A 12,143-nucleotide genomic window follows, 5' to 3' on the forward strand; every position below is an offset into this window, starting at 1 on the left:
TCCCGGAGCGCTGCGTGCACAGATGGAGCTTTCATCCAAGAGCTCCATCTGCGCACGCGCTGACTCCCGGCACCATCACTTGAAGCCGGGACCGCGGACAGACTGGGACACCCACCACACTGCTACTGCAGTCTGCACAGCCACCCGCCCGCACAGAGTGACAGCCAGCAGGCCGCCTGCTAGCCCGCCTGCACAGAGAGGGAGCCGGCCACCGGGACAGGGACAGCCAGCCACCGGCATTGACAGGCACCCGGCTGCCCGTATGCGCTGACAGACACCAATCCGCGCCCGCACACAGAGCCGCACAGAGTGGCAGCCAGCAGGCCGCCTGCCAGCGCACCCGCACAGAAAGGCAAACGGCCATCGGGACAGATAGACAGCTGGTCGCCGGCATTGACAGGCACCCGGCCGCCCTCACGCACCATCACGCACCCATCCGCCTGCCCGCACACAGAGCCACACAGACAGCCTCCGGACAATTCTCCACCTCCCAGTAAGCTATATTCGGATTTTAAGACGCATCTCTCATTTTCCTCTCACATTGTAGAACATCACTGCAGAGTAAGTGCTAGATGGCATGAACAATTGAAGCCTACGAGCTCCAAAACTAGTAAAGAATAGCTGATCTTTGTTATTTACATAGTTTTTCTAGTTTAGGAGTGAAATATAATGTGGGCACATTTTGTAATCGGGTTAATTTTCACTCTTTTGCTGCCTTAATACAAGAAATAGGTGGTAAATTGTGCATGGGACCCTGCTACGATCACACTTGTCTCCATGATCTGATTTCCGTACAAGCGCTCTCACTGTGCCGTATCACTATAGTCTTGAGATGAACAAAACGATTCTCAGACCCCTGGTGTAGAGGCCAGGTCAGTAATCCACGGGGGCTGAACAGGAGCCATGTGAATTTTTTTTTTATTCTTAAAATAAACAACAAAAGGAAATCGGACAGGCCCCATATGAATCAATGCTGGGCCCCTCTGCTTCTGTTAGAAACAACAATACCTAATTCCATTGCTCTGTTCTTAACCAAAAACCGTGACATTTTTTGTTTTTACTCTTTTGTATTTTCCCGCTCTTATTCCGGGAGTAATAATTGCTTTTATTTTTCCGCCCACATGCCATATGAAGGATTTTTTTTTTTTTTAAATGGATAAAGTTTAAGTAAAAGTTCAAGTATGGTGAAATGGTGAATAAATAGTCTGTGCACACTACATCCGATCACGCTGTTACCCCCAGTGCGAGCCGATCAAACACTGCAGGCGGCTCACACCGGGCTGAGCACCGAGCGCACCCGAGCACAGCGATGCTCGCGAGATTGGTTTACATTCGTAAAGCATCCGATCTCCGCACCTTCTTGGAAAAGTCTGTGTTTGTACCGGACACTGAACTTCAGGTTCACTCATCTCTAGTGGTGAATAAAAATCACTTTTGTAAAAAAAATCAGTTTGTGTCTCCATTTTCCGACACCGGTAACATTATTATTTTTGCGTCGATTGATCTGAGTGATGACTTGTTTTGTGCTTGATGAGCCGACATTTTCATTGATACCATTCTAGGTGCAATATGGATAATTCATCACTTTTCATTGTATTTATATTGCTATAAAAATAATGTGCTACTTTTATGGGTCAGTTTTACTACTTAAATAGCACATTTCATGATGACATTTTTTTCTTACCTCCATTATTATCTGCAGTATTTTACATATCGGCTCATCTCCTTCCCATTCAGGTCCTTACAATATCGGATCCTCTCAGTGGAGATCTTCTATAGAAGAGAATTCTCCTGATTGCCCCGTGAAGGATGGATATGGACAGGGACAAGATGGCGGAGAGGATATTACACCTCACCCTAGAGATCCTCTTCCGGCTTACTGGAGAGGTGAGAGATTCTGATGACGTCACATTACATCATTCTTATCTATGGGAATAACAGATGGACAGAACTGGAGAGGTGAGGACTCTGGAAATGTCTGGAGTGAGGTTTATTACTGTGTCTCTCCATAACCAGGATTACACAGTAGTGAAGAAGACCTCTAGTGAGCGCTGTCAGGCCCCTGTGTCTGAGGGATGGGGAAGACCCCTGAGCCCAATCACAGGGCCTCCACCTCACCCCCCGATACATGAGGACATCAATGACCAGAAGATCCTAGAACTCACCTACAAGATGATGGAGCTGCTGACTGGAGAGGTGACACTGCTGGGAATGCTGGGACATTATACAGTAACGCTATGAAGGGATCGGGGGGTGACGGTATCATTGTATGTGTCAGGTTCCTATGAGGTGTCAGGACGTCACCGTCTATTTCTCCATGGAGGAGTGGGAGTATTTAGAAGGACACAAAGATCTGTACAAGGACGTCATGATGGAGATTCCACAGCCCCTCACATCACCAGGTAATAGACAGGACTAAATACACACGGCCTATAATTATCTGTATGTAAGGAATGAATTCAATCCCTGTATTTTTCTCCTCCAGTTCTATCCAGTAAGAGGACAACACCAGAGAGATGTCCCCGTCCTCTTCTCCCACAGGTCTGTAACCAAGAAGACCACGATGTTCCTCAGGATGTGTTTCCTCCAGATCTATCCAGTAAGAGGACAACACCAGAGAGATGTCCCCGTCCTCTTCTCCCACAGGACTGTAACCAAGAAGATCCCGATGTTCCTCAGGATGTGTTTCCTCCACCTCTATCCAGTAAGAGATATCTACTCATGTACTTTCTGCACTAATTTTGTGTTTACATTTTTAGACTTTCTGCTCTGGGTTTTGACATGATGTAACCAAAGGTCTCTTAATTACAGAAGTCTAAATTCAATTTCATAGAAGACAGACTGGCATTAGGGGAAAGGGAGAGCAAACTAACCCATTCTCTTAGCGGCCCCAGTATTTATATGCTGATTATAGGACTGCTTATGTGGCGCCCTGGACAAGCCAGGTCGTCACAGGTACTACACCATCACACCCTACACCCCGGTCAAGCACACCGAAGCCAAACACAAATCCTTGTTGCCTCCCTCCAGGGGCTGATGTCCACACCAGGGGGTGGAGCCAGGCGGTTGGCCCCACCCGCCAAGGAGTTCACAGTCCTGGAGGCGGGAAAAGGAAGTTAGTTGAAGTGACAGTGGAGTTCTGAGGAGTTGAGGTAGCAGTGAGAGATAGTGAGAGGAGAGTGAAAGAGAAGGAAGTAGAGTGGTAAAGGAGCAAAGAGACTGACGGTGTCCGGGTGTGTGGCCCGGGCACAAACAGCAAGGTTGGCAGACGGTGGTGACCGTCTGCAGGAGAGGCTAATTGGAGCGAACCGTATGGACCGTGGACGGGCGGTGGCCCGGAGGTACCGGATCGGTTCTAATGAGCATGCTCAGCATGTCCAGGAGAACTATCTAAATAGTTTAAAATCACTCCTGGTCTCTCTGTCGGTCGGACTCTCTCTCTCTGTCGGTCTCTCTCTCTGTGGGTCGGTCTCTCTCTGTCGGTTGGTCTCTCTCGCTCTCTATCTCTCTCTGTCGATTGGTCTCTCCCTCTCACCCCCTCTCTCATACTCATCTCTCTCTGTCAGTCGGTCTCTCCCTCTCACCCCCTCTCTCATACTCACCGATCACCGGCGCGGCACTGCACAGCTGTCACACTGCTTTAGCGGCTTCTCCTGCTTTTGAAAATGCCGACCGCGGGGAGGCGTAGGCGGACATGACTAAGTAAAGACGCTGTTTCTTTGAGCTCCTCTCTATAATCCCCCATAAAGCTGGTTTTTACATCTAAAATGGGCACATTTTCAACCAAAAAGGTCAAGCCTCGCACCCCAAGACGACCACCCTCATCCCAGAGCAACTTTGGATCTTATCTCACCCGCTCTCGGGAGCCTGGGACAGTATCACAGCCAGGGCGGGAGCTGAGGCCTGCAGATCCTGAACTAGTATGGGATCCGATGCCCGAAACTGCAGCGGTTCTGGAGACCCGGAGGATGGGAGAAGCGGCGGGGAGCCCCCGTGATGCAGAGGGACCCACAGTCAGATCCACGGTGGCGGCAGGAAGCAGCAGAAGCTCCGCGCAGAGAGAGGTGGTAAATCCAGCGGCGCCATTACAAGATGACGGCCGCGTACATGGAGAGCAGGCCGGCGGTTCAGCGTTGGAGGATGGGACATCCACAGCCATAGCGTCACCTACCGCGCGCTCCGCTGTGACTCTGCTGGGACCGGAGAGCCCTCACAACCCACCTGCGGTCGGCGCCCGTGGGAATCGGACGGTTGCGGCCGGTGAGAGCAGGGTGCACATGCGCTCGGGCACAGGCGCTGACTCACCGCTGCAGCCCCGGGCTATGGGGAAGCTGTCAACGCGCCGAGCAAAAGGCGAGAAGAAGCCATCAACCCTGCATACAGGTGCTGTGGAGGGGGGGAGGAAAGGGCTGCATTTAACTCCGATGGATGGCCTGTTTGCAGCTCTCAGGCACTCTGACTGCGGTAGGACCTGGTGAAGGGGGCCCAAGCTAGGGACTGTGGCAACAATCTCAGCCCCACTCCCCTATTAGAGGTCTCAAGCTCCACAGTGGGCTTTGGGGACGGAGAGGGGCCACATAGTCCCCTGGTGGCTACTAATGAGTCCAGGGGAATCCCCCAGAGGGAGACATCCCCCACCCATTCAGAGAGCTGGTTTACGGGTTCCTCCTGGGCAGAGAGCCTGACAGGCCCAGATGGGGATCTAGATAGGGGTACACTGATGCCCGTGAACAGAGGGCCCAGGGTGCTCGGGTCCCCCACACTTCGACTTACGACAATGCCACAGGCATGGGAAGGCATAAACAACCCCCAAGGTACGCAGAAATTGATATATGGTCCAGCTCTACAGGACTCTTTCTGTGCATATCCTGTCAAGGTCAGAATGACGATGATGATGATGAGACTCAAAGGATCTCTCGATATCCGGCTGCTGCTTCTAATTAAAAATGTCATGTGTGCACACGAGAATGAAAAATAACTGCACAGCAAGTCAGTTACATCTATCTCCATGACTGGCTCTTGACCAAGTGTGTTTTTTATTGTTTGAAAGAAACTTGAGGCCAAACAGTAAGGGGGTGTAAACAAAAGTTTTAGTCCAATCAAGTATCGTAAGTCAGGGCTTCATGACGTAGAGAGATCTGCATATTCTTCTTGGATTGGACAGTCCAGGCTCCAGGAATCTCTTTGTCCATCTGTCTTGGGTGTAGAACAGGAAATAGCAGCCATCTTTACAATTACATATGGTGATATATACTGTGTCTAAGGAAAATACACTGAATATGCAATATACATATATACATGTTAGTAAGAAACAAAAGCATTCACAAATATGTGAGTTAGTTCACATCTACTGAACTATATAACTGAGTCTATGAAATGGCTGAATTAAGTATTTTTGGATACTCAATTCTTTATCCTCAACAATCCCAACATGTCTCATACTGCTGCCTCGATGGGCAAGGACCATCCGGCATCCTTGGCAGATCTGCGGTCATTGTTACAAGCGATTCCAACCAAGAATGATATTGCAGCACTGGCCAAACAAGTGGTAGCAGAGTGTAAACAGGAATTCATCCAATTGCGGACTGAACTTTCCTTACCCATAGGGTCTATGCCCTTGATGAGCGGCAATCAAATTCTCAGGTTTCTATTCAATCTATCCAAGAGACAGTAAAGAACCAGTCCAAGCAATTATTTGCCCTCCAACAGCATGTAGATGATTTGGAGAACAGAAACAGAAGGAACGTGTTAGGGGCCTTCCTGAATCCATTGCCACTCCTGATATTCCTGCAGTCCTCCGTTCAATTTTTAATAACTTACTAAAGAGGCCACCAGGAGCCCCTCTTGAACTTGACAAAGCCCACAGGGCCCTGCATCCCCCAGATACAGAGGATTTTTGCCCAAGAGATGTTGTGTGCAGGGTGCATTTTTTTGCCGCCAAGGAGGCCATTTTGCAAGCTGCTCGGAGGAAACAGAACTTATCATACAATGGCTCTGCCATTCGAATAATGCCGGATCTTTCAAGGCACACCCTAGCTTAACGTTCTACTCTTAAACCCCTTCTGGATGTCTTAAAAGAGAAGGGTCTACCGTTCCGGTGGGGATTGCCCTTTTCCCTATCGGTACAGAAGGACTCACAGTGGTGGGTCTTTTACGTTCCCCAGAGGACTTTCCGGCATTCATCTCAAGCCTGGATCTGCCTACAATCTCCATTTCAGCATGGCCTACCACTTTGTTCCAGCCTTGGGTCCCCAGGGGATGAACCGGCACCTCCGGGCCGATCCCACCTGCAGAGTCCAGTAGGGGGCTACTCCCGAGAGGCGAAAGGGGTCGCAGACCGGGCCGTCCTCGGCAGACAACATAGATAAGCTCAGAGGCTGTGCGTGCCTTTATGACCTATACTACCTACAGTTATTTAAGTTGAAGGGCTTTTACATGTTGCCTTAAAGTCTATTCATCGCCCATGTTGCATAAGCATTTGATACCTTTACTGGTGTTTATGGCTATCTTTTAAGTTTTAAGTATGTTTAGAGCTCAGTTCGGTTATGTCTGACATCTTTTTTCTACAAATGGGTTGGGATCCTCTGTCCTGCCTAGATGAGGCGGATATGTTCCCTAGGAACATTTGTTTGGACTTAGGGCTACTTTGCACACTATGACATCGCACGTGCGATGTCGGTGGGGTCAAATCGAAAGTGACGCACATCCGGCGTCACTTGCGATGTCGTAGTGTGTAAAACCTTTTTGATACGATGAACGAGCGCAAAAGCGTCGTTATCGTATCATCGGTGTAGTCTCTGACATTTCGATAATGCTGGTGCAGCGACAGGTACGATGTTGTTCCTCGTTCCTGCGGCAGCACACATCGCTGTGTATGAAGCCGCAAGAGCGAGGAACATCACCTTACCTGCGTCCCGGCTGCTATGAGAAGGAAGGAGGTGGGCGGGATGTTTACATCCTGCTCATCTCCGCCCCTCCGCTGCTATTGCCGCCTGCTGTGTGACGTCGCTGTGACGCCGCACAGCCCGCCCCCTTAGTAAGGAGGCGGTTCGCCGGCCAGAGCTACGTCGCAGGACAGGTGAGTACATGTGAAGCTGGTGTAGCGACAATGTTCGCTACGCCAGCAATCACAAGATATCGCACGTACGACGGGGGCAGGGACTATCGCACTCGACATCGCAGCATCGGCTTGTCGTAATGTGCAAAGTCCGCCTTAGACTATTGTGCAAGGTCTTTATGCCTGCTGTTCTCTTTGTTTTTTTCCCTGCTACACTCTACCCACCTCAAGTATTTTCTTCTCTCTACCTTTGGCGGCCGGGCTGATCGTGTTCGATTCCTTCTCTCATGTATCTCTAATGTCTCATCCTCTTATAGATGGCGGACCTAACCATCGCTTCTTTAATGCCAAGGGCCTCAACGTTCCGGAGAAACAGACACAGATACTTTACCACCTCCATAAACGGAAGGTGAGAATAGTATGTTTCCAGGAGACCCATTTCAAACAAGAACATGCCCCCATTATTAAAAATAAGTATTACCAGACATGGGTATCCTCAGACAACCCAGATTCCCGTTCTAAAGGAGTGGCGATAGCCATTCATATATCCTTTCCACATCAAATCTTAAAGTGCACGACAGATAGTCTTGGAAGGTATATTATCCTCTCGCTGAAGGTGGGGGACCAAACATTCATAATAATTAATACATACGCCCCAAATCAAAAGCAGGACAGCTTTGTTGCTCGTTTGGTCGACGCCGCGATCCCCTTGATACAAGGTACAGCAATTTTATGCGGCAACCTCAATGTTACCCTTGACCCCACATTGGATAATTCTAGGGGGAAATGCAGCATTACATACACTACCATTAAATGTATCAAAAAAGCTTTATTGCGCATTCAATTGTTAGACACATGGAGACTAAAACACCCGTCGGACAGAGACTATAGTTTCTATTCCCACACACAGGACTCATATATTCGTATAGGCTACATACTATTACAGCACAATGCCCTCCCCTTGATCCAACATACTGGGATTAATAACATACTGTGGTCACACCACGCGCCGGCCTATTGTACGATTGAGATTCCTTCTCTCTCGGCCCCAGAGGGTCGTGGCGGCTGAATGAGTCGTTGCTGCTGGATGAGCTCTGTGTTACCGATGTTCAGACCTCTATCACAAGGTTCATAGAGGACCACTCAGTGGATGACACAGCCCCCACTTATAAGTGGGAAGCATGGAAGTGTGTCCTACTTTAACATCCTGGAGGTGGATTCACGGGACCGTGCACCGGACTCCCCCAGAGAGGCAACCCGGAGCTAACCCCTATACAGGGACTGTCCGATCACCCCACCAGAGGGCCTAGATGCACGGTAGCCGGAACACTCGGGGTACGGAGTACGGGTCCTACAGAAGTCTCTAAGGGAGATGACTAAGAGTCCTATGGGAGGGGGCGTGGCTATGACCTGGAGCTAGGAGGACGCGTGTCTGGCAAGCTCCGTTATCCTGAACCTGAATCCTGGATATATCCCAGCGGGGGAGACTGTAATTAACCCCTTGAAGGTCCCTGGAGAGAGACACAAGCAGTGGAGAGGTCGGGGGTGCGGTGTGGCGACCGGGAGAGCTGAGAGGAGGGACGGAGTTACAGTGCCTTGCTGTGCTTTCAAGCAGCTGCAGCCATTTTACAAACGGTGACCTGTGGTGGCAAGGAAGTAAGGAGGGGGCCTGGTGCGGAGGTGGAAAAAGAGCCTACCTGCTAAGGGAGCCAGAGCTGCAGCAATTGATCCTGGCAGCGGGCAGAAAGAGGAACACTGTCAGTGTGGGGATTTCAGCCTGAAAGACGCCAAGGAAAGACTGAGGTGAACTGGATCCTAGTGCCCTCCATTTTCTCCCTGAGGTTCAGAGGCAACGTTACATCAGTGCCAGCGGTGGTGAGTGAGAAGCTGCAGAGAGGGCCCCTGGGATTACACACCAGCAGTGGGGGAGTGTGATACCAATGTGATATGACTGAAGACTGAATGTGATTTAGATAGGGATCATAATCAAAAGATATAGTGATCCCAGATATTATTTGAGCCATCAATAATTCAGTATCAAAGAGATGTCCTCTGGATTAACCTATCTCACTATGACCAAAGAATACATGTCAAACAGATCTTAAGATAATGAGGAAGTAACATTTACAGTTCCACTTACCGGAAACTTGTGGTTGGCTTAAAGACAGGTGTAAGGAAGCTTGCATATAAAATTTACGGCTCATTGCAATATTTCACTAAAACTATGGTCAACTATGGTCGGTCAGTTGTCAACTGCCAGGATGTACAAGTAAATGTGCAGGAAGCTGCTGGTGCCCACAGCAGTTTGTGGTCAAGTTACATGAACATGACTCAGCTGTCACATGCTGGTGACCATTTAAACACAACCTACAAAGTTTTCCTATAAAAATACACCGGACTCGCTTAATGTTAGGGAAACCTTCCAGGACATTGAAGTGTACGTACGCACTGTTCCTGTGATGCAAGAGGCCGGGTTGTTGTTTCCTTATCATTAAATCGAGTCCCTCCAATGAGAAGGATTGCTGCAACAAACGGTAATGTTGATGCATATTTCTGTTATTGTATAAGATTCTATGACTAAAAAATAGTTCTTATGCCTATATGTACCATTGACTATTCATATGCTATTAAAATAAATAGTATCTTGCTATAAAGAATATTAGTATTCGTGCCTGATTAGGATATCAGTGAGCGCTTCGTAAGTACGGTCTTTCAGCCCCCTTTTTAGTAGAATTTAGCAAGACAGGGAGAAGGCAGAGGAACCGATGGGACCACCCAGGGCTGTAGGGAAGGCCACCCAAGATGGCGCTGCTGGTGCTGGAGTGGCGGGAAAGGGAGGCAGAGCTGCATCTGCATCACAGCAGAAGGCTGCTGCAGGACGCTTGGCCCAATATGCCAGGAATAGCTCCTCGGGATCTGACTCTGGTAATAGGGAGACAGCTTCGGGGTGATCCCATGCTGGTCAGCAGAGGCAGTGGCAGGAAAATGCCCGGGAATTACAAGACCCACAGGCCACAATGGAGGATGGGAAGGGAAGCTCGTCTTCACCTCCCCCGTCACCCCCAATAGATGAATTGCGGCGGGCGCTCCTGCAATCAGATTCTTCTGCACAGGAAGCTGCAGCTCCCCAAAGAGAACCTACTCTATCAGATGTCATGACGGCTCTAGGAATTTGCAACACCTCCCTCAATAACCTCACGTACCAAATGAGCTGTATTAAGAGAGATTTGGCTAGTGTGACACAAGATTTGAACCGGCAAGCTGAAAAAACCACAGCCCTGGAGGAGAGAGTGAGCGAAATTGATGATGTACTGTGGCCCATGACGCAGAAGGTGCAGGGATATGGCAGAAATATCGATGCCATCCAAGCCAAACAGGATGATCTGGAGAACCGCCTGCGCAGAAATAATATACGCATAGTAGGGGTGCCGGAGAAGGTGGAGGGAACAAAGCCTGCTGAGTATTTTGAAGACTGAATTACACAGACTTTTGGAAAAGACACACTTACGCCGTTATTTGCGATTGAACGGGCTCACAGGGTTCCTACCCGACCCCTTCCACCAGGGGGCCCCCCTCGCACGGTGCTTATGAAGATCCTGCATTACAGAGATAGAGACATTATCTTGAGAGCAGCTAGAAACAACCCAAATCTATCCATAAATGGTCAGAAAGTGCCGCTCTATCCTGACTACTCAGCAGAGGTCCAAAAGAAGAGGGCACAATTCTTGGACATCAAGCGCAGATTGCGCCAACTGGATATTCCCTACTCAATGCTGTACCCAGCGCGACTCCGAGTGGTGGCTATGAATTCTACACATTTCTTTGAGGCTTCAAAAGACGTAATGGAATGGCTGAACCAACATGAGAAAACCATCCGGGAGTCAAGGAGGCAGCGGAGCCCACTGGCTGAATGAAGCTGCCTTTTGTTGTATGTCTGTTTTTCTCTCTCATTGGGAGATGGAGCCCTTTCCCTTTGCTTGTAGCTCTCTACCAGCCCCGGTTTTAGTTGACATTGCTGCTGAAAAAGGTCATCTTCCGGAACCGTGGCTGGGAGGAGAGGAAATGGTTGGTGGGAAGTGGCGACGTGGACTGCCTCGCCTGATGGACAACTACACTTGGGTAATAATTCTACATGAAGGATTGATTATATTGTAATGCTAAATTCAAAGTTTGTCCCCCGGGGCTGCCTATGGTCCATGGGCTTTCTTAGTCTCCCCTCTGTGAGTGGGGTCCTCCTTTTTTTTCTTTTTTTTTTCTTTTTTTTTTATTATTTATAGTCTTTCGTCTCTTCTCCTTCCTATTTCTATATTTGAGATGCAGGGATGTCGCAATATTGAGGCTTCATGTAGGGGACGGAGGGGGGGTTGTAAAAAGGGAATGAAAAGCTTAGTTCTATGAACAGTGTCGGGAGAAGTTTGCCACGGTTATTTTACATTGCTGAATGCAAGTATGTCTCCCGGGGCTTCCTGTGGTCCACGGGCTTTATTGATTGCTCTCCTATATTCTTTCCTCTTCCTTCCTCCTCCATCCCCTCCCCCCCCCCCCTTTTTTTTTTTTTTTTTTTCTTTCTCTCTCTCTTTTTTTCTTCCTCTTCTTCTCTTATCTTTTCTCTCTCTCTCAGCTCCCACTCTATTTTCTATATAGATATTGTTATAAAAATGATAAGGTTTGATGCGGGAGGGGGTGAGGGGGTTACAATGTTATACTTAAAAAGTAGCCTTATGTAAAGTTTTAAAAGGAGCTTGCCATGGACAAAAAGGGTCCTTTGAGTTGCACACGTTCCCCAAAGGGTAGGAGTAGTGGTTTTGGACAGTAGTTTATTTCTCGGTCTGGACTCCTACTGGAGAGGAGTATTTTGATAGACCCTACTGTCAACTTGTTTTTGGTTATGGTTGTTAGGATGTTGGGAGGGTGGGGGAGGGAGTAGGGGAACTATGTTTGTCTACAAAATGGAAGGCTATATCGGTGGTCCAGACGTCATGAGGGTGTCTGGGGGACAGTCCAAGCTGCACTTATTTGGTTTGCTGTGACATAATGGCTGAACAGGTGACGATGTTGACTTGGAATGTGAAAGGGTTGAATGATA

The 12,143-nt window shown here is 48.8% G+C and overlaps 1 protein-coding gene across 2 annotated transcripts in view; it reads left to right on the forward strand.

Moving 5' to 3' along the window:
• The first annotated feature begins 1,743 nt into the window (after nucleotides 1-1,743).
• The window catches only part of LOC142312446 (uncharacterized), a 29,646-nt gene continuing 19,246 nt past the window's right edge, over nucleotides 1,744-12,143 (forward strand). For both annotated transcript variants that reach the window (XM_075351387.1, XM_075351388.1), the window contains exons 1-3: nucleotides 1,744-2,196; nucleotides 2,279-2,402; nucleotides 2,486-2,704. In XM_075351387.1, coding sequence (XP_075207502.1) covers nucleotides 1,942-2,196; nucleotides 2,279-2,402; nucleotides 2,486-2,704 — 598 coding nt within the window. In that variant the 5' untranslated portion in view covers nucleotides 1,744-1,941. The remainder of the gene's footprint in view (nucleotides 2,197-2,278; nucleotides 2,403-2,485; nucleotides 2,705-12,143) is intronic.

Source organism: Anomaloglossus baeobatrachus, chromosome 5 (genome assembly GCF_048569485.1).
Source record: "Anomaloglossus baeobatrachus isolate aAnoBae1 chromosome 5, aAnoBae1.hap1, whole genome shotgun sequence".
Lineage (NCBI taxonomy): Eukaryota > Metazoa > Chordata > Amphibia > Anura > Aromobatidae > Anomaloglossus > Anomaloglossus baeobatrachus.